This window comes from Cheilinus undulatus, linkage group 16, assembly GCF_018320785.1.
Source record: "Cheilinus undulatus linkage group 16, ASM1832078v1, whole genome shotgun sequence".
NCBI lineage: Eukaryota > Metazoa > Chordata > Actinopteri > Labriformes > Labridae > Cheilinus > Cheilinus undulatus.
The window spans coordinates 45,340,841-45,367,692 of NC_054880.1; the positions used below are offsets into that span (position 1 = coordinate 45,340,841).

The following is a 26,852-nucleotide window of genomic DNA, read 5'->3' on the forward strand; positions in this document are numbered from 1 at the left end:
ATATTTCATCTCCTATGAAAAAGAAAATGCCCCTGATTTTCTGTCCTCTTATCAAGCTGGTATTCTACAACATTTTAATTCAAAGTGCACATTTTTTGTGAAACTTCAGGTGCTCTTTTATCACGCATTTGAGCCCAGTGTGCCGTTCCATCGCTTGTGAGAGCAGTCAGGAAGATTTAAAGTGCTTCATAGAGGCAAAATTATGAGTGACCTCTCTGGTAACACTCCCTGTGCTCTTCACTCTGCTCTTTATCTCATTCTAATCCCAACTCATTTCATATGCTAAGTAAAAGCTTATATCCCTCTTCACTGTACGTACACACACATCCCTCATCCTGGGCTGTGATTATAAAATTAGCATAGAGGATGTTGTTGGAGCTGTGGAGAGCTGAAGCAGGGGGTTGTGGGTGGTCTAAAGCCTGTCAGGTGTGCAGAGGTGGGGCAGAGAATCCCTCATATCTGGATTATAAAGAGAGCTCAACAAGAGAAACCCAGAGAAAGTTCCCTCTACTGAACGTTTTCCTCTCAATCTAATTAGCATGTTGTCTTCTCACAGCTGCCACTGATGTGGTGAAGAGGAGGGAGCGCTGACTCTGACCCCCCTCTCCTCCTGAAGGAAGCAGAGAGATGGAACCACCTATCTGCCCTCAGATGGAGAATCACCTCCACCATCAGAGCGCCATCTGCTGGCTCGGTGGGGCGGGACAGCTGGTGTTGTGAATCAGGCCGCCGCAGTCCAGGGACCGGCTACTTCCCAACACCAGGGTCTCACCTTCACCCCACACGTCAGGCTTTACCTTTGTCTTAAAGGGTCCAAAACCTCTAAACCCTCTCATTTGTGATAGTCTTGATAGCATACTTTGAATACAGGTGCTTTTTGTCCAAATCTGTGGTAAAGAATTGACAATTCTATTCTAAATATTGAACCTCCCTTATTTGATACATACAGTTAAGATTTTGACTTTACATACACAAAAAAAACCATTTTCCTCAGAATAATGCAAAAAATAAACATTTCAAGAAATGTTTGTGTTTTGTCATTTAATTGCATAGAAATGTAAATCATTAAATACAGTTGGTCTGAAAATTTCAATCACAGATTTCTCTCCTTGAAAAAAGTTAATCCTGGCTGTTACTTAACAATGTTGCAAACTACAGTGGGACTCAATTGGAGTTTTACTTTACTTTGTATAATAATAATCAAAAGTATTTCACAATTTTCACTTTCTACATTAATTTAAATGTTAAAAATGTCATATAAGATTGCATGTCGGGACATTTACAGCTTTATTTACAGGTGTTGGAGCTAGAAGGTGACAGGGGAAGTGATGTATCCATCTGAGCCCTGATCAGTACTCTCATATTACAGCACAAACGGTTGTTCTTTGAAATATGAAACAAAATGAATGCATAATTCAGTGCAGTACAGCTGACTGTGACATACCCTTAAAATAGGCAGGCCCTTGTTTTTATGATCTACACAACTGGATAAGATTGAGTGAAACATTTTGACATTATTTTTGTCATGTTAATTTAAATAAATCACACATCTAGAATGTTTTAATCACAAATATAAACATTTGACCATTTAAATTCACAATGAAAGATCAGGAGAGAGATGCCCGCTAGGATGGAGTGCATCTTTCTCCCCCTTTCTCTTTATTCTGCCTGAATTCCCTTTGACTATTATTGTTTAACTAAAAAGCAATAAATATTCAGATTTTAACACTTTTGTATGTATTACTTAAATGTGAGCAATGGCAAAACTTATGTAACTGAATTGTATAGTTTAGAATTTTAATTTCTAACCATCTTTTTATCCAGTGCATGTCTGTCTTTGGTCTCTTCCGGTATCACAATATTTATTACGAAAATATTTTTAATGTGCTACCCCTTCTAGTTCTCTTTTAGCATTTGCCTCATGTTTTAAATTTCAAGAACTGTGTCATTTATTATTTAAATGCAAGAAATAAAGGTAATTTTTAAAGTTGCAAAAACCTGTGTTTCGAGATACACCATGGAACATTGTAGTCTAGTTTTTTTTACTGAAATACCCATATAGTCAAGGTTATAATAGTTTTGGATTTTTTGTTATTTTTTATTTTTTATTATTGTTTTCACTTTCTGCGTTCAATTCAGTTTATTAGTTAGTTTTATTTATTAGTTTTGACTGCTGGTTTGTTGGTTTAGTATAGTTTTTATTTTGCAAAAATGCTTCTTTTTACTTTAGTTTTTATTAGTTTTAGGGTTTTTTTCAGATAGATGTCAGGGCTGAGTGGACATTTTTTAAAAACATATTTAAACAGGCTACTCTTAACTTATCATGTTATTTACTTAAAGATGATGTTTGAATACAACTCTTCAAGGCTTGGATGTAGGTGCCAATCAGTCTGGTTTTGTCAAAGACTAAACAGAGGATATTTTGTCTCTATTTTATGTTATTTTAGTTAGTTTTGGAAGCACACTGTACAGTTGGGTAAGTTTTGGTTTTGGGGTAATTGTTAGTTGTTTTTTTTTTTAATTTTGTTTTCACTTTCTGCGTTCAAATTCAGTTTAGTTTTTATTAGTTTTGACTGCTGGTTTGTTGGTTAAGTATAGTTTTTATTTTGCAAAAATGCTTCTTTTTACTTTAGTTTTTATTGGTTTTAGGGATTTTTTCGGACAGATGTCGGGGCTGAGGTGACATCATACATTTTTAAAAACATATTTAAACAGGCTATTCTTCACTTATCATGCTATTTACTTAAAGATGATGTTTGAATATAACTCCAGACATAAAACTACCACTTTGTGAAGTCTTAACCAATCAGTTCAGGCAATTTTACACTCCCTAGGCTTGGATATAGGTGCCAAGGATATTTTGTCTCTGTTTTTATTTTATTTTAGTTAGTTTTTGAAGCACACTGTCTACAGTTTGGGTTAGTTTTTGTGTAATTGTTAATTTTTATTTTGTTTCAGTAAACTACAATGAGTTTTGAATTTTAGTTTTAGTTATTTAGTTAGTTAAAGTTAACTATAACAACCTTGCATATAGTGGTGTTCAATTCCTCCCCCTTTAATTATGTTTATTTTACTTATGTTTTATGTCTCATAGCCGTAGTTACAGCATTTGTATATGGTTTTATTCTATTGTGAAGTCTTTAGTCAACTGAAAGTCTGCTATTGAAGTATTAACTCTTAAACTGCATGGAAATAATACTAGTGCGCAATAAAACTACACGTCATTGCGCATGCTCCGTGCGGCTTGCACACCTTAATTCACTTTCCTACCTGTGGACGAGCCTGAGCTGCGGTGTTAATGAGCGCTAGGCCCCTTGCTCTTGTATAAATGTACAGACCGCTCTCTTAACTCTAGTATTTCGACTTTACTTTATATTTTTAGTGGTCTTAGTGTTTAGCCAGTATGTTCTCATCGTCTGGACGGGTAAAACTTAACAGAGTTGCCTTAAAAGATGTCATTGGGCCAAGACTGGTCCCACGTCGAAGACGCGTCTCTAAGCCGCCGAATAATGTTATTCCCGTCCCGGAAAAAAAGTCGGTTCCTGAACCGCTCCCAGAAAAAGACACCTCCTTGGTCCAGAACAGCGCTGAAACAGTCGGGACTACTTCAACAGACCAAAGGTACCCAGAAAATGTAACCAACACTGTGGGTAGCATCCCTGAAGCAGAGCCGGAGGACGATTGCGTAGGTACGGAAAGGACAAAGAGAGAAAATACTTTACAAGCAGTTAGACGAAACGACAGTAGGCCCACGGTGTTTGCAGACGAGGGTCGCATCACCAGAGGCAAGACCCAACAGGAGAGGCCAAACACAAGAAGCAAGGCCAGGCTGAGCAGCTGTAGGAGGCCGTGCGACGTCAGACTGCGGTTTACCTTACTAGAGATCTACCGCCAGGTGAAGCCGAGGAGTAAAATCTCCAAAATAACAAATAACACTGAGATGAGTGGTGACATTATATCCCAAAGTAAAACCACCAAGACCCAGAGACCCGCTGATCTGGGGCCCGGCGCTGGAGAACAGTCTAGTGGAAGTAAATCCAGACCGCTGTCCATTAAACGCAAAGCTCATGAGCCGCATGTGGACGGACCTCAGGGTAAACCGAAGGCCAAGTCCTCCTCTGGGTGTGACCGTCAGCGGGCAGCAGGGAACACGGCACCAGTGCAAACAGAACCCCCCTCCATGCCCACTGAACTGTCAAGTAAGGTGCTTTTAGTTGTTGTTTAGCTTAGCTGTGCTGGTTATGTGTCCGTTATATCACCATCATCTTTACCTGAATGAACAGCGTCTGTTAGCTTTTTGGCTGCCTGTCCTCCTATGCTAAGCTAAGCTAGCTGGCGGCTAAATGCTAATTTCAACGGCTGGCTACTTGGGATGTCCTCAGACTGTAAGTAACTTTACAAGAGCCTAATTAGGATTAACAGCACCGACCACAGAGATCGGTGTCTTACACGATGAAATTAGATGTTTATCAGCAGCTAATAAATAAAAACCACCACCAGATTAGCTTCCATAAGCTGCCATGTTGTGAAAAAGCCGCCTGCTTATAAGAGCATGGGTCCCTAAGGGGCCAACTTCTGTTAGTCACTCTGCTACATCGATTTTTCGGCAAATAAATGAACTTGAAGACTCATCATTTTGTCTGATAGTAAGGGAAAGGGCTAGCTTTAGCCTATACATCTAGATATTTCTGTGTAAAGAAATAACACTTTTATATCTACCCAACTATAAACTCTGATATGTTGATGGTAAAAAACTAAGTGATATTGATACCATGGTGACAAAAGTCCTTGTTGCCCAGTACTGAGACTGTTTTTGTTTTCAATGATCAGATATTGTACAGACTCTGATCTTACACACTATGAACTGCCTGTACAATGACTCTATGGAAGTTTCCCGCTCTTTTCAAAATAAGAGCTACTTTTTGTAAGTGACTGATTTATCGTTAGCCGCCACTTTCACCAACCTTTCCTAATGCTGCCAACATACAGGTTGTTTGCAGAGGTCAGCTCACAGCAAAGATCTCCAGATGGCAGACAGGAAGTGATTTCTGTACGGAGAAGCACTATCAAAACACCAAAGTTTTGTGCTGTTTGCTGCTGTGCCAACCTCTCAGATCTGGAGGAAAACGAGCTGCTTTTGAGTCTTGAAAGTACTGACAAATAAAGGTCATAAGGTGAAGAAAAATCTCTCAGATAAATGTTTAAAGCCTTGAGGAGCAGAGTGCGTACGTATGGTCTGTTTCCACCAAGAGGTCAGATTTGGTTAAGTACAGTATGGTATGGTAAACCTTGCTCTTGCATGTACAGTGCAGGTCACAACTTGTCCACAAGAGCGTTTTGGAGTTGTTGGATTGTGTATTTGATGAGTTTGATGAGGGAAAGCCAGAATACCGTCTGCTTACATTGAGTTGGCACAGCAGGTCCAAACTCGGCAGCGGCCAGTCTAAAAACAGCTTGCACCGACAACTGAAGGTAACAAACCTATTACTAAGACTATAGGAATTATGGCAGTGGACGAATTTGCCAAAATGTTGAAGTATCCCTTTAACTAATTTACTAGACCACCACCCAAAGTAAGGTTTATGCCACAGCTGCCCTAAATTAACAGCATTGGTAAAAAATCATTTTTTATGTTTCTGCAATGGTTAATACACCAACATGTAGAAACTCTTTAACCCAAATGATATTTTTAATGCTAAAATATAATTATTATTGTTATCCATGCACTTTCAAATTTACTGATTTACAACAAAACTGAAAAAAATAGTAAAGCACATTAATATTTCTTGATTAATATGTCAAATTATAGTTATTTACTGTCATTCTTGAACAGAAAAATGAGTTTTAGTGGTTGAATGTTATGCTTGATTCATTTCTGACTTCTCAGAGAAGCCCAGTGAGCCGGTTCAAATTTGGGTGAATTCAGTTTGAAATCCCTCATTCCTGTTCAAGATGGTAAAACGTGGAGAGCTGACTGAAAATGAACGAGTCCGCATTAATGATGCTGGATGTTCTCTGAGACAGGTGGTCTGATAAATTTTTTAAGCACTGTATTTTCACAGCCAATATCCGTCCAGTAAGGAAGCCCATTTCAGCTCGGGCTGGGCGTAATGGCAAAAATAAAGACCATGATTAATTGAACTTTCTACCTCGATTACATTTAATGAACAATTATTCCACCCCCAACCTCCGACTAGGTTTGTTCTGTAAATATTTGTATAATTTTAAAACAAATAACTGAAAGGAACATGCACAGATTAGCAATTTATGGCTATTTATTGAAACATTTGAAATCAAAACAACTGAAATAAAAAAAATTTTATGTATAAAGTCAAATTTCCAAGAAAAGTAGAAAATAACTTGTATTTCTTGCTATCAACATAAACTATTTTTGTACTGTTGTTTTGAAAGTAGAAAATGACTGCTGCTCACGTTGCACAGTCATGTCTGTTTTGGAGTTTTAGCAGACTGGATGGGATGGTGTCACATGACCAGTACTACTTCTTCTCTTGGGTTTCTAGCAGGCTACATGCCCTGTGACCCCTGGTGTCCTATCATGTGACTACACAGCTAATAGTTAGTTTTTAAGGGGTGGTGCATTGGTAGAGAGAGAAGTACCAGGGGAAAAAATTGGAATAATTGACACAGCAGGTTTACGTTGGTTAGAGGCTCTAAATGTCTGTTTCTGTTATTTTTCAATTAATTGCCAAACTCTAATTTTAGCCACTTAAAAAAGAAAACTGTGAGAGTTAGTCAGGTACAAAAAAAGGAGAATACTGAGTAATAATTATGAGATAAAAAGTCAAACTTATAAGAGGAAAACATCAGAATTATGGGATAAAAGTAATCTCATAATAATGACTTTATTATAATTTCGACTTTCTATCTCATAATTATGACCTAGGATTCCTTTTTTGTTTATTTGAAATTGCCTAACTTTTATATTTTTCTTTTTTAAGTGTTGGAAATGGGCTTCCATAGTCCAGCCTGGTGTTAATTTTGATGGCTATTTTTAATTTTAGTCGTTGTCTTTTGTTGAAATGTCTAGTTTTGGTCCCATTTTAGTCATTTCTACCCCTTTTAGTTTTAGTCTAGTTCCAGTCCATAAAAAGTCCTCACATTTTAATCTACTTTTAGTCCAAATCATGGTAGTGTGTTCCCTGCACTCTGCTAAGCCTGGGGTCCCTGCTTTCTACAGCTGAGAGGAAAAAGAGATACGGATTTATTGTTTTTTGACAGATTTACCCACAGCGGAGAAATATCATGGACTTTGAATGTCCAACAAAAACTAAAAATTACATTTTAGTCTAGTTTTAGTCATCACAGATCTGTTTTTGTTAGACTTAGTTTAGTTTTTGTGAACATTTTTAGTCATAGTTTTAGTTGACAAAATTAACACTGGTCCAGCCAAGGGCTGGGCGATTAAAAGTAAATTGGTTTAAATCGCAATATGGCCTGCTGCAGTTTTCAAATCGAAGACGGTGCAATATTTCTCTAATCTGGAATTTGTGTTGAAATACCAGTTTAAAACTTTATTGCAGTGATAATATGCATAACATATGCAATCGTTCAAGTGCCATATTTTTAGAATAATCTACAAAAAATATCCTACTATCTTCATTTTTGTATGTTTTTCTTATTAAATATGAGAATGACATCAAAATTATCACTCCCTTTAATACAACAGTTCATATCAGATTTATTGAACATTATGTTGGCTATAATATAGAATGACTTATTTCTTATGTTAGCTGGAAAATACAATGAGGAACTTAAGAAACAATTGCATAGTAAATCACAATCACAATATTGTGTGTGTGTGTGTGTGTGGGGGGGGGGGTGTGTGTGTGTGTGTAGGTGTGTTTGTGTGTTTGTGTGTGTGTGGGGGGGGTTAATTAGATTATTTTCCAAAAATTATTCGGCCCAGTCCATTCTCACTGGGTTAGATGGGAGATTTGCTCTTTCAGAAATCTGGATCATTTGGCTCAGCTTTGTTATTCAAGCCTATTTTTTGACTGCCAAGCAGCTTTTTATTTTAGGCTCTTTATTTTAAAATTGTTCGACTCTTGGTTTGTTTTAAATAACAACAAAAATCGAAAAAAAATTAACTGGCATTCAAACAGGAACACCTCTTGATTCCTAACCAGTGTTCTTCACTTCCTGACCCCCATCTGACCTCTGTGTGTCATCAGGATCTTGTGACTGCAGACAACTTAAAGGGTCATTTCACCAGGGTGCTGAAGTTTGCCTCCAGTTTTTGAAATTTAAAATTTAACAGCTGGTTTTTAGGATGTCTATTTTGTTGACATGTTGTAAAACAAGTTTCACTCTGATTTGAGTTTGAATAATAATAATAATAATCAAAATGCTCCTTAAATGAAGTACAGTGAATAAAATCATGTACTATTCAGACTAGGGCTAAGTGGTTTGGGAAAATAATCTAATAGTGATTTTTATCACAAGTATTGCCGTTGTGATTTATTATGACATAAGGTCATCACCTTACGTATTTCTCAACAAAAAACCCCAAATAATTTTACATGACACTGTATTTGGTATATTAAATTAAGGATGAACAACAAGGAAAGTAAGATTTTTTTGCAAATTATTCTAGAAAAAATTAACACCAGTACTTTAAGGGGATATTTTTTCAGGAAAAAACCCATTTATAAACCCGTCACAGCATGTTAAACTAAAACGAGGCATATACTTTAAAACTAGCTTGCACATGCCAAGCAAACTGGTAATCCAGCATAATGTTTTAACAGAAAAGATGTCTGATTAAGGAACTGTTTGATTTTGCAAATGTAAGTTGTGTTAAACATAGAGTTGTTCTGTGCATGTACACTCAGAGCCAGTTTTGCATGGGTAATCCTTATTCTTAGCCTGTTGTTGATACTAGTATGGGTTCTTGGAGTGCCTAATAATGTCAGATGGCTGCTTGCACACACATTCATGCACTGTTTAACAAAGTTTTTTCTGTTTGCAGATACTGAAAGACATAAACACCCAAGTCCAGCAGGACCCACTGACTCAGAGGGCTCTTCGAGAAGAGTGGTCAGAGCCTCTGGCTGCAGACTCTGTGGGGACTGTAAATTTATTTCTCCTCAGTGGAACACACTGGGTAAGCCAAGGCAAAAAAGCAGTGATCCAGGGCCAGAGCAGCCTAAAGTTGAGTTTAAGCTTGGGGGAAAAAACCAAGACCCCAGTGCCTCCAAGAAAATTATCATATGGATAGACCAGTACCCAAAGGTGGCACTTTATGACATAGCCCAAAAGTGTGCTGGCATGAGGGACAGAAAAACTGATCAGGATCCCAGGCCAGGACACCCACACACAGGGCCGGGGCTTTGCATGGATAAGAGAATAAAGCTCGGGGATACTGATGACAATGAGATTTTGCCATCCTCTCCTGATTTAGAAAGCAGCAGAAACCAAACGATGAGCGCTTCTAGACTCATAGAGAAACCCCACTTTCTGGAGTCTAATGAGAGCCGGTCTTGTTTAGCACCAAGTGTTGGCAGCAACGGTACTTTTGGCCCAGAGACTATCCGAAAGAAACCATGTGGTGAAATAGAGAGTCCCATAAAAACTGAAACAGCTGAGATGTCAGAAGAGCTGCTGTCTCAGAGCGGTGAGATGGACATGAATGAACCGGAGTCATTCACCTGCCAAAGAGTGAAGCCCTGTCCCAGGACACTACGTTCTTCATGTGCACGCACATACATGTCCTGGCCGTTGTCCAAGAGTAGCTCGACTCTGAAAGCCCATGCTGGGACTGCGGCTCAGCCTGCAGAGCATATTGATCCTCTTACTAACGATAACTGTGCCTCTACAGTGAATCAAAAGCAGCCAGATTTATCAAGCAAGAGGACCGATGATGTGATCCCAGATCTGCCCACAGACTCTTCTACTGGTGACACGAAGCATCAAATTAATCATCTTAACAAGAAGAAGAGAGAAGATGGGAGATGTGTTTTGGTAGAAAGGATACACAATGATGAGTTTGCACCTCGTACAGCCAAGGCTGAAGAATCACAGGCCAGCCTTTCCTCAGAGATGGCTACCCTTTCCAGCCCGAGCCAGTGTGGACCAGCGTCGCCCTCATCTCCAGTTGTCAATGGAGCTCAAACTGACAGCTCTATGTCCACTCCTTCCCCCACAGCACTTGGCCTGAGTAACTGGGAGACTCCTGTTTCATGCCCATTCTTGCTCAGTGGTTTGAGCAGACTCTCTAGCCCACAGTCGTCTGTCCCAGCTTCATTGTTCTTAGTGGATGAAGTCAAAAGTGTTGAGTCGACTGAAGCTCAGTCAGCTGCATCACCTTTACCCACATGTCTGGTCAAATCTTTGGAAAAGCCACTGCCCTACTGTGAAGGGAACCAAGCGACCTCGGACTCCTTAGCTTCATATGACTCATCCTTTCTTCTTAATCAAGAGGCACCAGAGAATGATGAAGAACTTCCCACTGACAGGTGTCCACCAAAACTTGAACCCTTTTATAAAACAAGCCCCAGCAACCATAATCTCGCACCCCCAAAAGGCAGATCATTGCACAACATCCCCTCTGAAGACTGTGTAGAAAATCACTTAGACAGATTTCCACTTCCACCTGTGCTCTCTCCTATTACATCACCTATATGGCATCCACTGACAAGCTCCACCCCCCAAAGTTCTGGCTCCTCAGATGAAGAAGAGGAGACAAAAAATGACATGGAAATAAGTGGAGGACCCATTGAAGGCAACATGTCATTAAGATGTGACAATCCACAAACTGTTCAAACTGATGATCTTGATTGTGGAAGTAAAGAAACTGAAGGCGCCTCAGAGAATTCAAAAACACTTACATCTGTCAGAAGTGGACCACAGTCTTCCTCCTGCAATGGGGAAAATGTAGGCAATGATGGTGATGAAGAGGAAAGTCAACATGAATCTGATTATGAGATGAACAAAACATCTGAGCAAAATCACTCAGACCCAGAATTACAGCCAACGCTTGGCTCGGATTCTCCAGCAAAATCCTTCTCTGCTTCGAGCAGCGATGAAAATGAAGGTGGAGCCTTCAGTGATGAGGAGCAGCTGTGTTCATCCGGCAAGGATTCATCAAGTCTGTTTAAAAAAGCAGGCTATGAGGAGGATCAAATCAAAGCAGAGGACACCCATCGGGGTGTTTTGGATGAGTTCACAGCTTATGAGCAGGATATCCTGCTTGTAGATGTGATCCAGGACGACCCAGAGCTGTTTGAAATCTTGCCCCAGAGTGCACTGAAGCTGGGTCCAAGCAGGGTTACTGAGACCCTTAAAAACAGACCCATAACAAGGGTTAAAACATCGTTTCCAAGGACAGATGGAGCATCGGTTCATTTAGATAAAAGGTAAAGAATCAGATTTGATCAGGTTTGCCGTCCACAGTGACAGACAAATAGTGTAGTCCAGTATAAATGAAATACTGTTTGTGTTTCAGAATAACCCCAGTTACTATTAATCTCCACTGTGACAGCCCTGATAACACAGGTAAGGCTTGTTAGACTCAAACTTACCTCTGTATTTAAGACATTTATTGCATGCTAGTTGCTAAATGAACATAAACTGATGCAAAAATCCCTTGCCTAGAATTTTCTTTACTTTTTTGTGTTTTTTACAGATGAAAGCAGCAGATCATGGAGACCTCAGTGCAACACCAACCCTGCGTCAAAGCAAAGCAGTGCATGGACTGCCAAAGAAAAGCAAACCAAAGCCTTGGTAACTGAGTGGATTTAATGTGGTGTCATGTAGTGGACCATGACTACACCTGATGCATTTTTATGCAAGTCTTCATCCATTACAAGAGCATAACTTCCAGCTTCCGATGAATGGATAAACAAATGGGATCACCCGTCCCCAAATCCAGGGAGGGAAAAGGGGAACAAATTAAAGTTGCAAATCAACTCAATATAATCTAAGCAAACCAATGATAACCTGAAAGCGTGGGCTATATTTTAACCAGTCCCTGATTTAAAAAAAGATTTTATAGGATTTTATAATCTGTCATTTGTAATTTAATGCAAAACATTAAAGGGGACATATTTTACCCCTTTAAGACAGGTTAATATTGTTCTCAGAGATCCTCAAAACATAACTGTGAAGTTTGTTGCTGAGAAACACTCCAGTTTTGTCTCCTTTCCTCTGTTTCAGCCCTGCTCAGAAAAAGCCATTTCTGTGTCTGTGGCTTTAAATGTTGAGCTGTCTGACTCTGCCCCCCTCAAGAAATGGATGTGGCTCTCCTGACCCTCCTTTCAGCTGAGTGGAGGATCAGGAGAGTGGAACTTTCATCCAAGTGAGGGAGGGCCTACCGAACCTGGGGCGGGGCTAACTCCCTACATGACATCATGAGGGGGAAATCTGAGAACGGCCTGTTTTAGCACACACGTTCTGAAAGGTGGAGAAAGAGAGGGGGGAAGAAATGGATTTTCCTGGTACTTGAGGGGGTTGTGGACAGGCCAGGGGCACATGTTTTTGTTAGAAAACCTGAAAAGGTGATTTTTTCATAATATGTCCCCTTTAGACACATTTTTTGTATTTCTTAAGATTGTAAAGTACGGCCCCAGTTTATTCTAGGACATAATCTTAAAGTCATCTTTAACATTAAATCTGCTGTTTTTGACAGGTTCATTTTGATGCCAACAACAATCATGTAAAGGAAAGCTTTGAAAGGTAGTTCCACTTATTTTTATTGTTTTGGGCCCAGTAAGGTGTTATTATTTTAAAATTTAAGCTGTTTGCTTTTACAGGATCCAACCCGCCAAGACTATAACCTCACAGCAAAATCCCATCCCTGCTAGGATAACCACAAAAAATGGTGATTAGAAAATTAAAACACTATAGGAATATACATAACTGGTTCATCTTGTATCATACAGCATGGATAACGGACATTTTGGAAAATAATTTCACATTTTTTTCCCTTTTCTGTTTGGAGTGAAACTTCAACTGTGTTTTTTTAACTCTGCACAGGAGTGTGGAATTCAAACCAAGCTAACATGGCAGAGCTAAGGCGCCAGCAAACTAATGTTGTAAGTATTTCATTTAAATGAATTAGAATATCTGCCTCACTAGTACATGTTAATGAGCCTGGAATAGATTCAAAAATGTTTTCTAGGGATTTTAAATTTATTAATCAGCTTCTGCCAAATACAGTATTACCAAGTGTGAGCTCCTCTTTAAACTAGAAGAGCTGTATGTGATATCTCTATTTGAAATAATCTGTGAGGAAAAATCTATGCTGAAGAGTTTTTTGCACACATCTGTAATTTGTATAAGCTTTTGTTATGGCAGCATAGGATTTGTTTGGCGTCAGGCTCCGACGTCATCACTCGCAGATTTACTTGACATGCAGAATTGAGGAGTGATGAGATAACATCTTAAACCCTCAGTCAGAGCCTGCAGGTGGATGCTGGGGTGGAGGTGGGTTGAAGCGAGAGCATGGTGTTGATCCAGGGCAGAGCAGAGGAAGGGACGTGCAGCTTAAGTAGACCTCTGAATTAGGAGGCTGTGAGTCATGTGATTTGATTACGATGCATGTCAGGTGTGAATCATTTCCTGGAGAAGACTGCCAGAACTAAGCCACAGGCTTCTTTACATTTAACAAAATACAACCTGGTGCTCAAAAAGTGTTTGATATGCCATTTTCTCTGCTCTTTATGTTACCGTAAGCTACTTAGGAAGGAAAAACATAGGAAGGGTTTTTTCATACAATTTGATATGGTAGTCATCCTTGAGTATATGCTAAGATTTTACAGCACGTTTTATATATCTAATTTCCAGAACCTATAAAGGTGGGAAAATGCAGAAAGAAAATGAAGCTTGTTAACAAAATCATGATCAAGTCTTTGATCCTTTTCTTCTGAATTTTTTGATTGGACAGTGGAAATCAAAGTTTTGAAGCAGCTTCTCTCCTTCCTCTCCCACAGTACTGCAGACAGTACTTCAGCGAGTCGTTGTCCTGTGGGTACAAGATGTGCTGGTTCCTGCATATACCCGTGGATGGGGACGAGAAGGTACCAGCAGCTCAGGCTGGACACTCTGATTAGATTGCAATCTGTCCTAGAAGGTGCAATTCATCTACAGTCATCTTTCCATTCAGTATAGAATTTCATATTCAATTTACAGTGTGAGTAAAGGCAATCACATTTTTTAATGTTCAGTGTTTTTTTAAATCTGTTTAAATATTATGTTGATTATAATATGCAATAGATTATTGCCTGTGTTTGTGAAAAAATACATTAGATGAGAAACTTAAAAATAATCAGACATTAAATCATAATCACAACATTTTGTGGGGAAAATGCTAATTCTTTTTCCCAAATCATACAGCCATACTAGCATCACATTTAAGCATTATTATACTGGAGTATTATACTGGAGTAATGTAGAGATTTGCAGTGTCCATTCCACCATTTTAAGAAGAGAATAAACTAGAGTTATTGTGGGAAGCAGCTGACTAGAAAACTGTTGATGTTTATGTCAAATTTCTGATGGATTTTGAAGACGGAGACATCGCCCTCTGATGGACTTTAGCTGAAATTACATTTTCTCCACTGTGGCGTCTCTGAACTTCTCCCTCTCTTTCAGTTTTGCATTGAAACTGTGATACGGTTCACCAAAAATCCAATGTGCCTTCAAAAAGCAGGTACCTTCTTTCATACATTCAACACCTGAACCTCAACGGTATGCAGTTTTAGTTACATTAATTGGTGATTGCGCTTCTGCTTTTGTATGCAGGAGCTGTGTTTACAGGCTACTATGAGAACAACCATCCAGGAGTTTATTTTTCCATGCCCGTGCTTCTGTCTCTCCTCTGGGCTCTTCTCAAAGCTGGTATGGTGTCTGAGGTCTTCTCAGTCCTGAGCGTCTGCTTGACTCACAAAATAGTGGTAAGTAGGGCTGGGCAATGAATCTAAATTTAGATTAAATAAACAACATGGCCTATAGCTATTTTCAAATGGCAGAAGGTGCAATATTTCTTTAACCAGAAAGGTTTGTCAAAATACCAGTTTGATACCATTTTTGTAGCAAAGAAGTGTTCCAAAAAACATCCAGACATCTTTTTTGTATAATATTTAGAATACATTTTTTTGTATCGTTTACAAAAATCTCACTTTCCCTGTTTTTGAAAGTTTTCTACATCAAAATTAACTAACATAGAAAATTATTACTCCTTTCAATTCAACAATCTATGTCGAATTTGCAATGTGTCAAAAATAATTGCTATTAAATATTTTTCAATATCGTTCCAACCTAGTTTAATCTATTTAATATTGTCCTGGTTGAAATAAAGAAATCTTTATAGCTTGTGTTGGTTGAAAATATATAACATAAGAAATTTAAATGGTTGCATGTTAAATCGTCCAGCCCTGGCGCTCAGTGTGGTTTGCATCCATCTTCAGGGATGCATGACTAGTAAATTTAGACTTGCCTGTATTTCTTTAGTTTATGCTGAGAGAATTCACAGCATATCTAGACTTATGAAGAAGTTTTAGATTTTAAATATAGCGAGCTATAGCTCATCATCTGCAACAGGAAAGCAGTTTCTACTACAAACTCTGACTATAACTACTTTCAGTGAAAGAATCAGACCTTACATCAAAGCTGCTTTATGGTATCAAACTGAGGTGTATTTTCTCGTGGTCTGATCTCTAAATGCACCTAGAAAGCTTAACTTGCATACTTCAACAAGAAATACTACTAGCATTTTTTGTCTATATTTCATATTTTTATCTTCAATCAGCACAAAACATACACTTATAAACTTATGAAAATAATAATAACTTGAAGATGCAATTTGGTCCTAAAGTGTCTAAAGGGAGTCTTAAAAAAGACATAAAACATATTACATTAATGCCAGATTTTTGGCTATACCCTGATCTTTAAACATTAAAGACCCTGTAAAGTGAAATCCAAAATTTGTGTCTTAACACTCTCAATATGTTCGAATATGGTTGCTGTAAACATGAAAACACTGAGATCTACATGTGACTGAATTTTGGTTTTAGAACGTTAGAAAGTTTTTCACCTCTTTCCTGGCTGGGTTTAATGTGGGCGGGGCAAATACGTGGACTCGTGATGCCACCAGCCCAAAGTAGGGAATGACCCTGCCCCTCTAACACTACAATATGAAATCACAGAGCAGTTCATCTCAGTCCAGTCTGCTGTTAGCGGATGTCACTGCCTTTATTGAAAGTTAAGGGTCGGTTAAATGCTGGTTTTCAGTTCATTGTGAGATAAATTTACCAAATCTATCAGCCACAGCGGTCTGTGGATCATTTAAAGCATCAGAACAGAGATTTGAGACAGAAAACAGACTTTGTCTCTTCTCTGGTGCAGAGCAAGGCAGGGTTTCATCTTTTAGATTTGAGAGGATCATATTTCTCCTGAGTGGGCGTGGCTTCAGCTCATTCAACAGACACGCCCACACCATCCTGGAGCAGATTTTACTGCCTCATTTCATGATTTTGAAGCTTAATTTTAGAAACTTAGAGATGTTCAACTGGACTGGAATTTGACCTTGTGGTTCATAACACAGTGAGCTGTCAAACAACAAATCTAAATACAGATTAATTTTCACATTACAGGGTCTTTCAAACTTGTATTTAATGTTTTGTCCTTCCCCTGTCCTCCAGCCTGGTCATGAGTTCTTGTTGGGCCTCTTCAACTGTGTGAGAGAAAAGGGTCTCCTCAGTCTAGTGCCTGAACTTATGCAGCTCACATTCAAGGTACATGGATTCCTTCTATTCTGTGTTTTCTCTTGTGTGTTTGTGTATATAAAATATTTAATTGTGCCTCTGTTTTGATAGATGGCTAATGCAGGCCTGTTGCTGAGCTTGGACTGCCTGGACAGTGTAAAAAACACTCCTGAGTTCCAGCAAACAAACTCACACGTGTCTGGGACTGGTCCCAACAAGTGGGTGGATTTTCCTCTTAAACATGTGTGTGTTTTTATATCAGTCAGAATGTGTGAGCTAAATGTCTCTGTCTTTATGGTACAAGGGTATCTCCCAGTGCACCCTTCCCAGAGTACCTGAATTTGGCCCATTCCATCGTGGAAATAGAGGTCAGTTCTTCTTTTGTGTAATCCGTATCAAAGGGTGTAATTGCTTTGTGTTAATCTTACATTGTGTTAAGGCTTCTCTCTGTGTCTTCTGTCTGTCAGCTTTGCACCAAACAAGAGGACTGGAGGCGGATGGGGGAGGTTTTCAGGTCCATCTGCCAATCCAGCCAGCGCCCCAACCAAGTGGAGCGAATCAGCGGTCGCATAACTATAGCGCTGCTGTCTGAGAGCAAAGACAAGCTGTCTCTGCCTTTCGCTGCATTTGCTGAGACTGGTAAAAACACTTCATTTGTGTTAGGTTATTCAGATCTTAAACTACTATTTCTAATCTCAATATTCTGGCTTTCAGCATGCAAGAATGAAGAGGGAGAAAGCCTGAACAGAAGTTTCTGTGGCAGAATCGGAATCTCACTCATGTTAAGATACTACAAAACCCATCAGTGGGCAAAGGTAAAGAAAAAAACATCTTTTTGTTTGTCACATGACTGCACAGGGCACACATTCTTAGGCCTGAAGAGTCCCAGAAACAATGGGTCTCAGTGTTGATTTCATCAACTAAAACTATGACTGAAAATGTTCGTCAACAGATTTTTTTTCCATGACAAAAACTAGACTAAGACTAACAAAAATAGATCTGTGATGACGAAAACTGACAAAAACTAAGTTAAGTCTTCATCAAGAGGACTAAAACTAGACTAAAATGTAATTAAATTTTCGTCGGACATTCAAAGTCCATCATATTTTTCCACTGTGGGTAAATCTGTCAAAAAACAATGCATCTGTATCTATTCTGCCTCTCAGCTGTAGAAAGCAGGGACCCCAGGTTAGACAGAGAACACACTACCATGATTTGGTACCAGATTTAGGCAAGAGAATAAATGCATGGACTAAAAGTAAATACTAAAATGGGAGGACTTTCTGTGGACTAAAACTATGACTTCAACTAAAAATGATAGAAATGACTAAAATGTGACTAAAACTAAAATGCATTTTATTTAAAGAATAAAACTAAGAATAAAATTGAAAATAGCTGCCAAAATTAACACTGATGGGTTTAAGGGCGTAAGTACCATCCCCTCAAGTACCAGAAAAATCTACCCTCCATCCCCTCTCTTTCTCCACCTCTCAGAAAATGTGTGCTGTAACAAGCTGCTCTCAGATTTTCCCCTCATGATGTCATGTGGGGAGTTAGCCGTTAGCCCCACCCCCAGGTTCAGTTGGCCCTCCCAGCCAGAAAGTGATATTTCAGTTTTTTTTGTTTTGTTTTGTTTTGTTTTGGGTTTTTTTTTTTTTTTTTGTTGGTTTTTTAAAATTTACTCATATCTGCAATATTTTCTAAAATTCTGTGTTTACTTTGTCATGATGGGGTACTGAATGTAGATTAATGAGAATGATTTTTTTTTCTGCTGTAGCATCAGACTGCAACATGACTGGTCTCAAATCTAAAGAAAAAAATAGAGCTGCTCACATAATTATTCATCATGATTATTCATTCCTTATGAACAAGATTTGACGCTGCATTTAGTGTATTATCTTCTGCTGTAAAACGACAGACTATTTTACTTTATTATCAAAAAACTCAAGTCCAATGTTGTAAATAAGTTTGGTTTATATAAACTCTTAAAATGACTGGCTAAGTTTATATTCAGTTTTTAACATTCTGTCATGTTGACTGAGCATTGATAGACTGAAATTAATCAACTACTTTCAGACCATTTTTTAAAAATTATATCATATTAACAAACAGTTGCTAATTCAAGGGGAAAAAAACAAGCCATTTTGCATGGACATATTAGCAATCATTTCTGCACATTCGCCCCACTTTTCAGAATTTTTACTAAGAAGGATCTGTGAGTGAGGACTGTAGTGTTTTAAACGTCACACATGTTCATACTGGAAGTTTCCAGGACTGTCCTGGACTTTATACATTTAAACAAGAAGCTGCTGCCTTGTTTTCTAACATCTGAATTAATTGGAAGGATGTTTATCACATGAATGTAAATTTATATATATTTATATGTTTGTAGTTTTGACAAAATGTACGGTTTAAGATGTGATGTTAAAATGATGATATGCATGTGTGGGGTTGTCTTTCAGGGTCGGAGGGTGGTGGAGGTGCTGTCGTGTTCCAAGGTGAACTACACGACTCTGCAAGGATTGTTTGGGAATGAGAATGGAACATCTCGCTGCTACCTTGTGACCGTGGCGGCTGAGCTCTTCCTGCAGAGCGGCAGCGTAGAGGGCGCTCTAAACACGCTCCGAGGTAAACGGCCTAACCCTGGGCAGATTAGATGTCTTATAAGGGGTAACTAAATGTTAGTTTTCATGGAAGATACAAATCAAGTCAAACTTTTTTCACTTAAGAACAGATCTAGATCTACTTAGATAAAGTACTGAAGCAGTGAACAGCCAGCAGCTCTGGACCACAGCCCTTCTGTTTGCTGTTTTGTAATTTGTTTGTTCTTTGCAGATTTTTCTTGGTTTTCATTTAATTTTTTCCATTTTTAGAAAACAAATGGTTTGTGAGCTCGGCTTCATGGCCCTGTGAGTCTTCTGATCTGGAGAGCAGGATTAGGGTGCTGCAGCGTCTGGCTGAAAAATCCTCTCACAGAGACTCTCTGGAGGTCCTCAGTAATCTCCCTGGACTCAAAGAACCAAACAGTGAGAAGAGAAAAACACTTTCATTCCTCTGTTGTTAAAAAGTCTTGTTCTAATAACCATGTAGAGTACATGTTACAGGGATGGGGTTCTTCTGGATTGGTCCAAAATGTAGAATTATGTTAACCTTTGAAACTTAAACTTCTTCTTTGTTTCCCACTTATTGCCTGTAGCTGAGGTTATTATATCTTGGTACACTTGTAAATACATTTCTGGTCAGTTTCCCTCTTGAATCTTCAGGTATGTTTTTTTCAGTCTGTATTTAATTGCCATCTAAAGCTGTGGACACACTGCAAGATTTTTTGCCTGATTCTACCCAAAATTCCCAGCCCAGCAAAGTCTGCACCAGTTTGCACTGGTTGGGGACAGCCAACATGGCTAGTTGACACAAAAATCTGTTACCCATAATTTCCACATACAACAGCTGTGCCATGATCTGCCGGCGAATCGTACAACGGAGAAAATCTTGTTTCTTCTCTTCTGATCAACACCAAACACCCTGAGTCAGCGTTAAAAAATACAGCCTTTGCTGTTAATGAGAACACAAATTAGTAACATGTATATCCCAGCTAAACGGGTTATCTAAGTAAATGCCTAGATACCTGTAAGAGCTGACCTGGTTGATTTTTTTTCATCATGGATTAGCAGTGGGGTATGGTTACCTACTGAACGAGGGTCGAGCACCACGTCCTCGGTGCTCTTTGTGTTTATGGTGAGGTAGTTAACATCACACCAGCGGACAAAAGACTGCACCTCATTAAAGTACAGTGAGGGAGCTGCGTCTTTGTACAGGAGGCTGAGGATGGCAGTTTAATCTGAAAATTTGAAAACAATTTCCATGGAAGCTGCTGGTGCAATCATTGGTATAAAGGGTAAAAAGGACAGGTGAACTAACACAACCCTGAGGTACACCTGTGCTGGTGGTTTTAGAGTCAGAGTGGGTTTTTTAAATGAGGCTGTAGTGTGTTAAAAGCAGAATTAAGATAACTAAGAGATTTGGTCATTACAACAGCTCAATAAGAGAGAAGTAGAAAATAAAGTGAGCAAAACAATACCTAAATACAATATATACAAAAATAGCAATATTCAAAATGACAATAAAATATAATATTTACGTATTAACATGTGTACACCTTCACTTGAGGAAGGGTAAGACTGGATTATAAATAAAAACACGGTACCATACACAGTGTGTATGGTATTGATGTGAAAGAGGGACCAAAAAAATCCCAGTAACATTACACATCTGAAAAATAATAAATTTACCGTTCAGTTTGAAATTGAATAAAATACACACTTTAAAAGCAGTGTTAATTTTGTCAACTAAAACTATGACTAAAACGAATATTCGTTGACAGCCTTTTTTTTCCATGACAAAAACTAGACTAACAAAAATAGATATGGGATGACTAAAACTAGACTAATATGTAATTTAGTGTTTGTTGGACATTCAAAATCTGTGATATTTCTCCACTGTGGGTAAATCTGTCAAAATAAAATAGATCTGTAGCTATTCTGCCTCTCAGCAGAATGTGCAGATAACACACTACCATGTTTTGGTACCAGATTCAGGCAGGACAATAAATGCTTGGACTAACAGTAAAGACTAAAATGTGAGGACTTTGTATGGACTAAAACTAGACTAAAATGTTTTGAGTTTTCGTCGACTAAAACTAGACTAAAACTAAAAAGGATAGAAATGGCTAAAATGTGACTAAAACTAAAATTAAAAATACTTCTTTTTAAAAACACCCTGAAACAGTGATTGTTACCTCCGCTAAGGAGGTTATGTGATCAGCAGGGTTTGTCAGTTAGTTAGTTTGTTTGTTAGCAACATAACTCAAAAAGTTATGGATGGATTTTGATGAAATTTTATACATGTAATTTTGTAATCATTCAGAAGTTTGCAGAATTTAGTATAACTAGAAAACCTTAAACTTCACTGGACTGTGGCTCAGATCTGTAGCCAGTTTGAAAATGTGAATATGACAGGCTTTGATTCTCTTAACTTCTGGTAAATAGAAATGTTTATGCTAACTTTGAAGTGTATTAGAAGTACACAGATAGGAAATGCCAAAGCAAACAGTTATTACCACGTATATTTATGAGCACAGCGCCCCCATGTGACTGTAATTTTCAGCATTTTTTTGTTGTCCCCAGACTTGTTGGATATCTCCATGTACACACCCCTCTTTAACACTCATCTGCAAATGTGCTTGGAGAGACACACACTTCCTGTGGCGTCGGACACCGTGGACTTCATGTTCTCTAAAAATCTGGCAGTAGATCAGGCCATGCTGCACATGCTTCTAAACAAACTGGGCAAGCAGAACCTCTGGCTCCGTGCACGAGACCTCTTCAGACGTAAGTATGACTTTCCCTTACATTTAACCCTCGCTCCCTTGTAATTTTTAGCTCCATCTGTCCTTGTTTGTCCAAAAAACTGACATGCAGATAAGTGTTAATAAAATAATAATTTGTCAGCATTTTTTTATTTACTTTCACTGCTTCAAATCTCAACCCTGACCACAAAAAAATAAAAAACAAAAAAAATTCAATGTTACACCCTTTTTATGCCAGTTATTGTACACTATGTCATTGGTATTTTTTGTGGTATAAAACACAAAAACACCATAACTCCCATATAAAATGATCTAGAAATAAAAATATTTTTTTCAGTAAATACAGTCTGGGCCATGCCAATGATGAGTAGTAAAATTGATTTTGATGCATTGAATTTTTTTTGTTGTTGTGCCAAATTACTTTCTTTAGCTCCATCTGTCCTTGTTTGTCCAGAAAACGGACATGCAGAAAGGTGTTAATAAAATAATCTTTTTTTTTAACTTTCACTGCTTCAGATCTCTTCAACAACTTCAACCCTGACCACTTGAAAAAAAATAAAAAATTCAATGTTACACCCTTTTTATGTCAGTTATTGTACACTATGCCTATGACTTGGATCAGTGAGATAGCGTCCACGCTAAGCAGACTATCTATCGGTGTGTAAAACACGCCAGTTTTACCATCCTTTTCTCGACCAAATCATATGCGAGCTAATACATTTGTTCATGTTAGTTTTATTTTATGTACAGGCATAAAGAATCAGAGGAAATATGTAGGATATGAATCACAAACACGCGCGTTTCCAACTCTAACCAAAAGGTGACCATAAATATGCCAATTACGCGCATATATATATTTACTGTATCTTTGAGATATGATATATTCTTACCTATTGATGGAAAGGATGAAGTGAGGGCAAAGTTGAAATTGTCCAAATGTCCCCCTTTCTTAGTCTCAGGCTGCAGAACTCAGAGGTAACATTTCCTACTGTAAACACTTCACTTACAGCATGTCCGGTTGTAAACATAGATGCAGATTCACACCCAAGCACACACGTAGGAGCACACAAACTTTTCCTTACACATGTAGCCCTCTCTCAGACATCCATATCTAGTGGCATGAATCGGTTCATTTAATTCTGATAATGTTTAGTGGGTGAAATAGCGCTATACACGGTTTGTCCATGGAAGGACAACCGTGTGTGTGTTACCGAAGGGGTTAAAATGATGCGCTGGTGCAATCTGCTGGATCACTGTTGAATGGTGAAATTTAGATCCCTGGTGATCGAGTGACTGCAAAGAAACAGTTGCTATAAGTTGTTTTGGTGCCATAGACACAGTCAAAAAACATGTTTTTAATGGAAGTCTGTGTGTCCGATTTCGGACAAACAAGGATGGATGGAGCTATTTCACGTCAATCGAGTTCTATGGGCGACACGTTTTTTTTGGTTTTGTTTGTTTTTTATATGAAGAAAAATAATAACTGTGGCCAAATTTGATGCCTCAATCTATAAAAATGTGACCATCAACTCGAAAAAAATGATGATAAAAATGATAAATGTCCTCAAAACGGACATAGTAGGATCCGAGGGTTAAGGAGATTGAATAAAGGAATAATTTTGATTTGATGTATTTTCCTCAGACTCTCTGAGAGTGGGCTACTACCCCGGTGTGTGCGCTCCCCCTGGATCAATGTTTCTGGTAGTACCCTGCCGACTCGGAGAGTTGGAGCTGGCTCTCACCCTGGAGATGTTCATCACCGTCAATGCAAACAGTCTCCTCCACCTGCCAGAGAACTCCACTTCTCACCTCAGCATCACTCTAAAAAGGTGGGTTTGGATGTTAAAGTCCACAACATGCAGTTTCTGTGCAGCTGTTCAGTTCTTTCTAGTACTGTCTGAAGTCCCCATGTGGAGTTTGGAATCCTGCTGGCTATTATAGGGTAGTTTAATTCTCAGCTGATGGTAAAATTGATAGTTGTGAAGAATGGACTCACTTCAGGCAACTAACCTTCAAATTCCACATATCAGGGTTCCTGCAGATTCTTCAAAAGTCTTGAAAAGTCTCAGATTTTTAAGGCCACACAGGTCTTACTTTTACTTGTGAGAGGTCTTTCAAATAATGCCGGCCTGATACCAGAGGACTGACGTCTGAGACTCTCAAATCTAAAGACAATCTGTCAGCCAGTCGTTAAGTTTTTATTCCCGGACTGGGATTTTGCAAAGAGAGTTCCTAACTACAAGACTAGAATACGATTCCTTTTGAGATTATTTCCCATCATGCATCTGGTGGAAATTCACATCAACAATGTTGTAGCAAACAACAAAATGTAGAAGGAGATGGAGACCGCATTTGAGGTAATATCTCTTATAGTCAGAGGTAGGGCTGGGCGATTATGGCAAAAATCATAATCACGATTAATTGAAATTTTTTCCTCGATAATTATTAATGAACGATTATTCCACCTCCAACTACTCGGCTTGTGCTGTAAATATTTGTACAGTTCTAAAACAATTAACTGAAATTTTGCATAATGATGCAAGAACATAATTATGTGCCTTAATCTATAAAATGCCGTTGTCTTTCAACAGTTTTGTCCCCTTGTAGTAATCAAACCAGAGTGCTGATTCCAGTTTGACTGGCCATTTTCAAATGAATTTTCCTGGTCTGAACTCCTGATAAAAAGATGAAACAGATTTTCTTTTGTTGAAAAAACTGACTCATAAGTTACAATTAAGCATCAACAAGGATAATATACCAAAAACTACCACAGACTGTTGTTTTATCGAAAAACTAACCTTTGTCTGAAAAAAGTCACCAAAATGATCATTCCTTTTAATGATCATATTCCTTGCTGCAGTAATAAAGACAATATTTTAAATTTTCACCTGTCTGTTGTTAAAAAACTGTCCTCGCCGAGGGTTGATTATTTTAATCATAGCTTTAGTAATGCTCTCTGTTTTATTGCCGTTTCCACAAAATTAAACATAAACTTGTCTTGCCCTCAGTTTTGATTATTTTTCAATTAATCGCCCAGGACTGATCCAATGTTTTTAAATCATTTACATCGAGCAGAAACGAAAGGAAAGTTAAACACCGAAGCAACTTTGAACGTTACTGCAGCAACCAAGAAAGTATCCCGGAAACACTTCACAATAAAACTATGTAAACATGAGTAGTCTCACCACAGAAAAAACTGATCGGGCTTTTACTTTGAAAATCCCAAATCCCTGAATAGTAGCTGAGCCAGAAGGGAAGAACCGGAGGGCATGCAGGAGTCAAAATAGCTGACTTTGTAGCTCATGAATCATAACAGTGATTAGTCTAGTAAAATGCAGATACCGATAATTGGCACTGTCAACTCCTACTCAGTCACCTGAGAGTAAGCATGGAGAGGCAGCAGGAGTGCTCGGAGAGGAGCCTTCAGAGTTGGGTGCTATCTGGAAAAGGACCTCTGAAAGGTTTTAACCAGATTTCACTGCATTTTTTCATGATGGTTGTTTCCTCTTCCAGGACTCAAAGCTGTGAGAGCGAGTACCTCAGCGCTAGCAACCGCCTCGCCTCTGCTGCTTGTATACCCAATCCCAAACTCGATGTCCTCTACACAACTGTGAACTCTGCACAGGAGCAAGTTTACACCCTTGACATTTCCTCCGCTCGAGCCTGGCTCCGCCAGAATCATTTATGGGCCAATGAGGTGTGGACGCACTGAACGAAGCGCCGAACCGAGCCGCTAACTGCTTCACTTTGCTTTGTATTGAAACTGCTCATGTTCCAGAAACCTCTGACTCTGCTGACACAAATGAAATCAGGAAAACCAGCGCTTGTGGATTTCTGTTGGCTGTTTATTTGTTAAACCAAACATCACTTTTCAATTTGAATAAGAAGCAGAAAATCCTAAAGACTGCCTCCAGGTCTCTCCTCTAGACTGATAACTTATTTTTGTTCTCGTTTGTTTGATAATAAGTTTAAGTGTTCCTTGTCAGCTTCCGTAGGACTTCATTATGGTTATTTGTCTTTAATTGATGTCGCTCAGGGTTTATGTGATTTAGAATCTGAAAAACATTTTTTGTTGAGGGTCAAAGGTTAGCATGTTTGGTTCATAACACATGTAAATACCATCTGAGTGTACATAGGTCATATTTAAAGGGGTGTGTAGTCTTTGACAGTGTTATGTTGCTGTATTGTATGAGACTGTCAGAGCCTCAATTGTTGCTTGTTCTAGAGCTGCCATTTATATTTCCTTTGTATGAAGTTTTATATTTAAAAAAACAGAAGTTTTTCTGCTCCAAAATATTTGGCTGTGTTGTTTTTCTATTTGGAATTCTGAACCTGGCTGGGTTTAATGTGGGCGGGGCTAATATGTGGGCTGATGATGTCACCGGCCCACAGTAGGGAATAACCCCGCCCCTCTAACACTACCGCACAAAATCACAGAGCAGTTCATCTCGTCTGTTGTCTCTTCTCTGGCACAGAGCCAGGCAGCTGTGCTCTGATCATGAGGTCAATGTAAGGTCAAAGGGTGGGGCTAATAGCTCTCCTTAGTGGGTGTGGCTTCAACTAATTCAACAGACACACCCACACCATCCTGGAGCAGATTTAATTGCTTACTTTTCATAATCTGAAGCTTGATTTTATAAACTTAGAGATGTTTTATCTCACTGAGGTTTGAACTAGGGCTTCATAACACAGTGACCCGTCATACAACAAACCTAAACAGATTTATTTTCACTTGAATGGCACTTAACTTTCCTGGTAAAATTTAA

General features: G+C 38.6%; 1 protein-coding gene across 5 annotated transcripts; it reads left to right on the top strand.

Moving 5' to 3' along the window:
- Window positions 1–3,278: 3,278 nt before the first annotated feature.
- topaz1 (testis and ovary specific PAZ domain containing 1) lies at window positions 3,279–26,382 on the top strand. 5 transcript variants are annotated; one of them, XM_041809632.1, is made up of 20 exons: window positions 3,279–4,199; window positions 8,990–11,375; window positions 11,465–11,514; window positions 11,645–11,742; window positions 12,647–12,693; window positions 12,771–12,838; window positions 12,994–13,052; window positions 13,950–14,036; window positions 14,611–14,668; window positions 14,761–14,912; window positions 16,659–16,751; window positions 16,833–16,939; window positions 17,026–17,089; window positions 17,189–17,360; window positions 17,436–17,536; window positions 19,184–19,349; window positions 19,595–19,747; window positions 21,905–22,108; window positions 23,729–23,915; window positions 25,600–26,382. In XM_041809632.1, the coding sequence occupies exons 1-20, from the start codon at window positions 3,404–3,406 to the stop codon at window positions 25,796–25,798; spliced, it is 5,247 nt and encodes a 1,748-aa protein (XP_041665566.1). In that variant the 5' UTR covers window positions 3,279–3,403; the 3' UTR covers window positions 25,799–26,382. The 5 variants fall into 5 exon arrangements, with proteins under 5 accessions (XP_041665566.1, XP_041665567.1, XP_041665569.1 ...); XM_041809633.1 differs by having other exon boundaries at window positions 3,279–3,621; XM_041809634.1 differs by lacking the exon at window positions 3,279–4,199 and adding an exon at window positions 4,327–4,385.
- The last annotated feature ends 470 nt before the right edge of the window (window positions 26,383–26,852 follow it).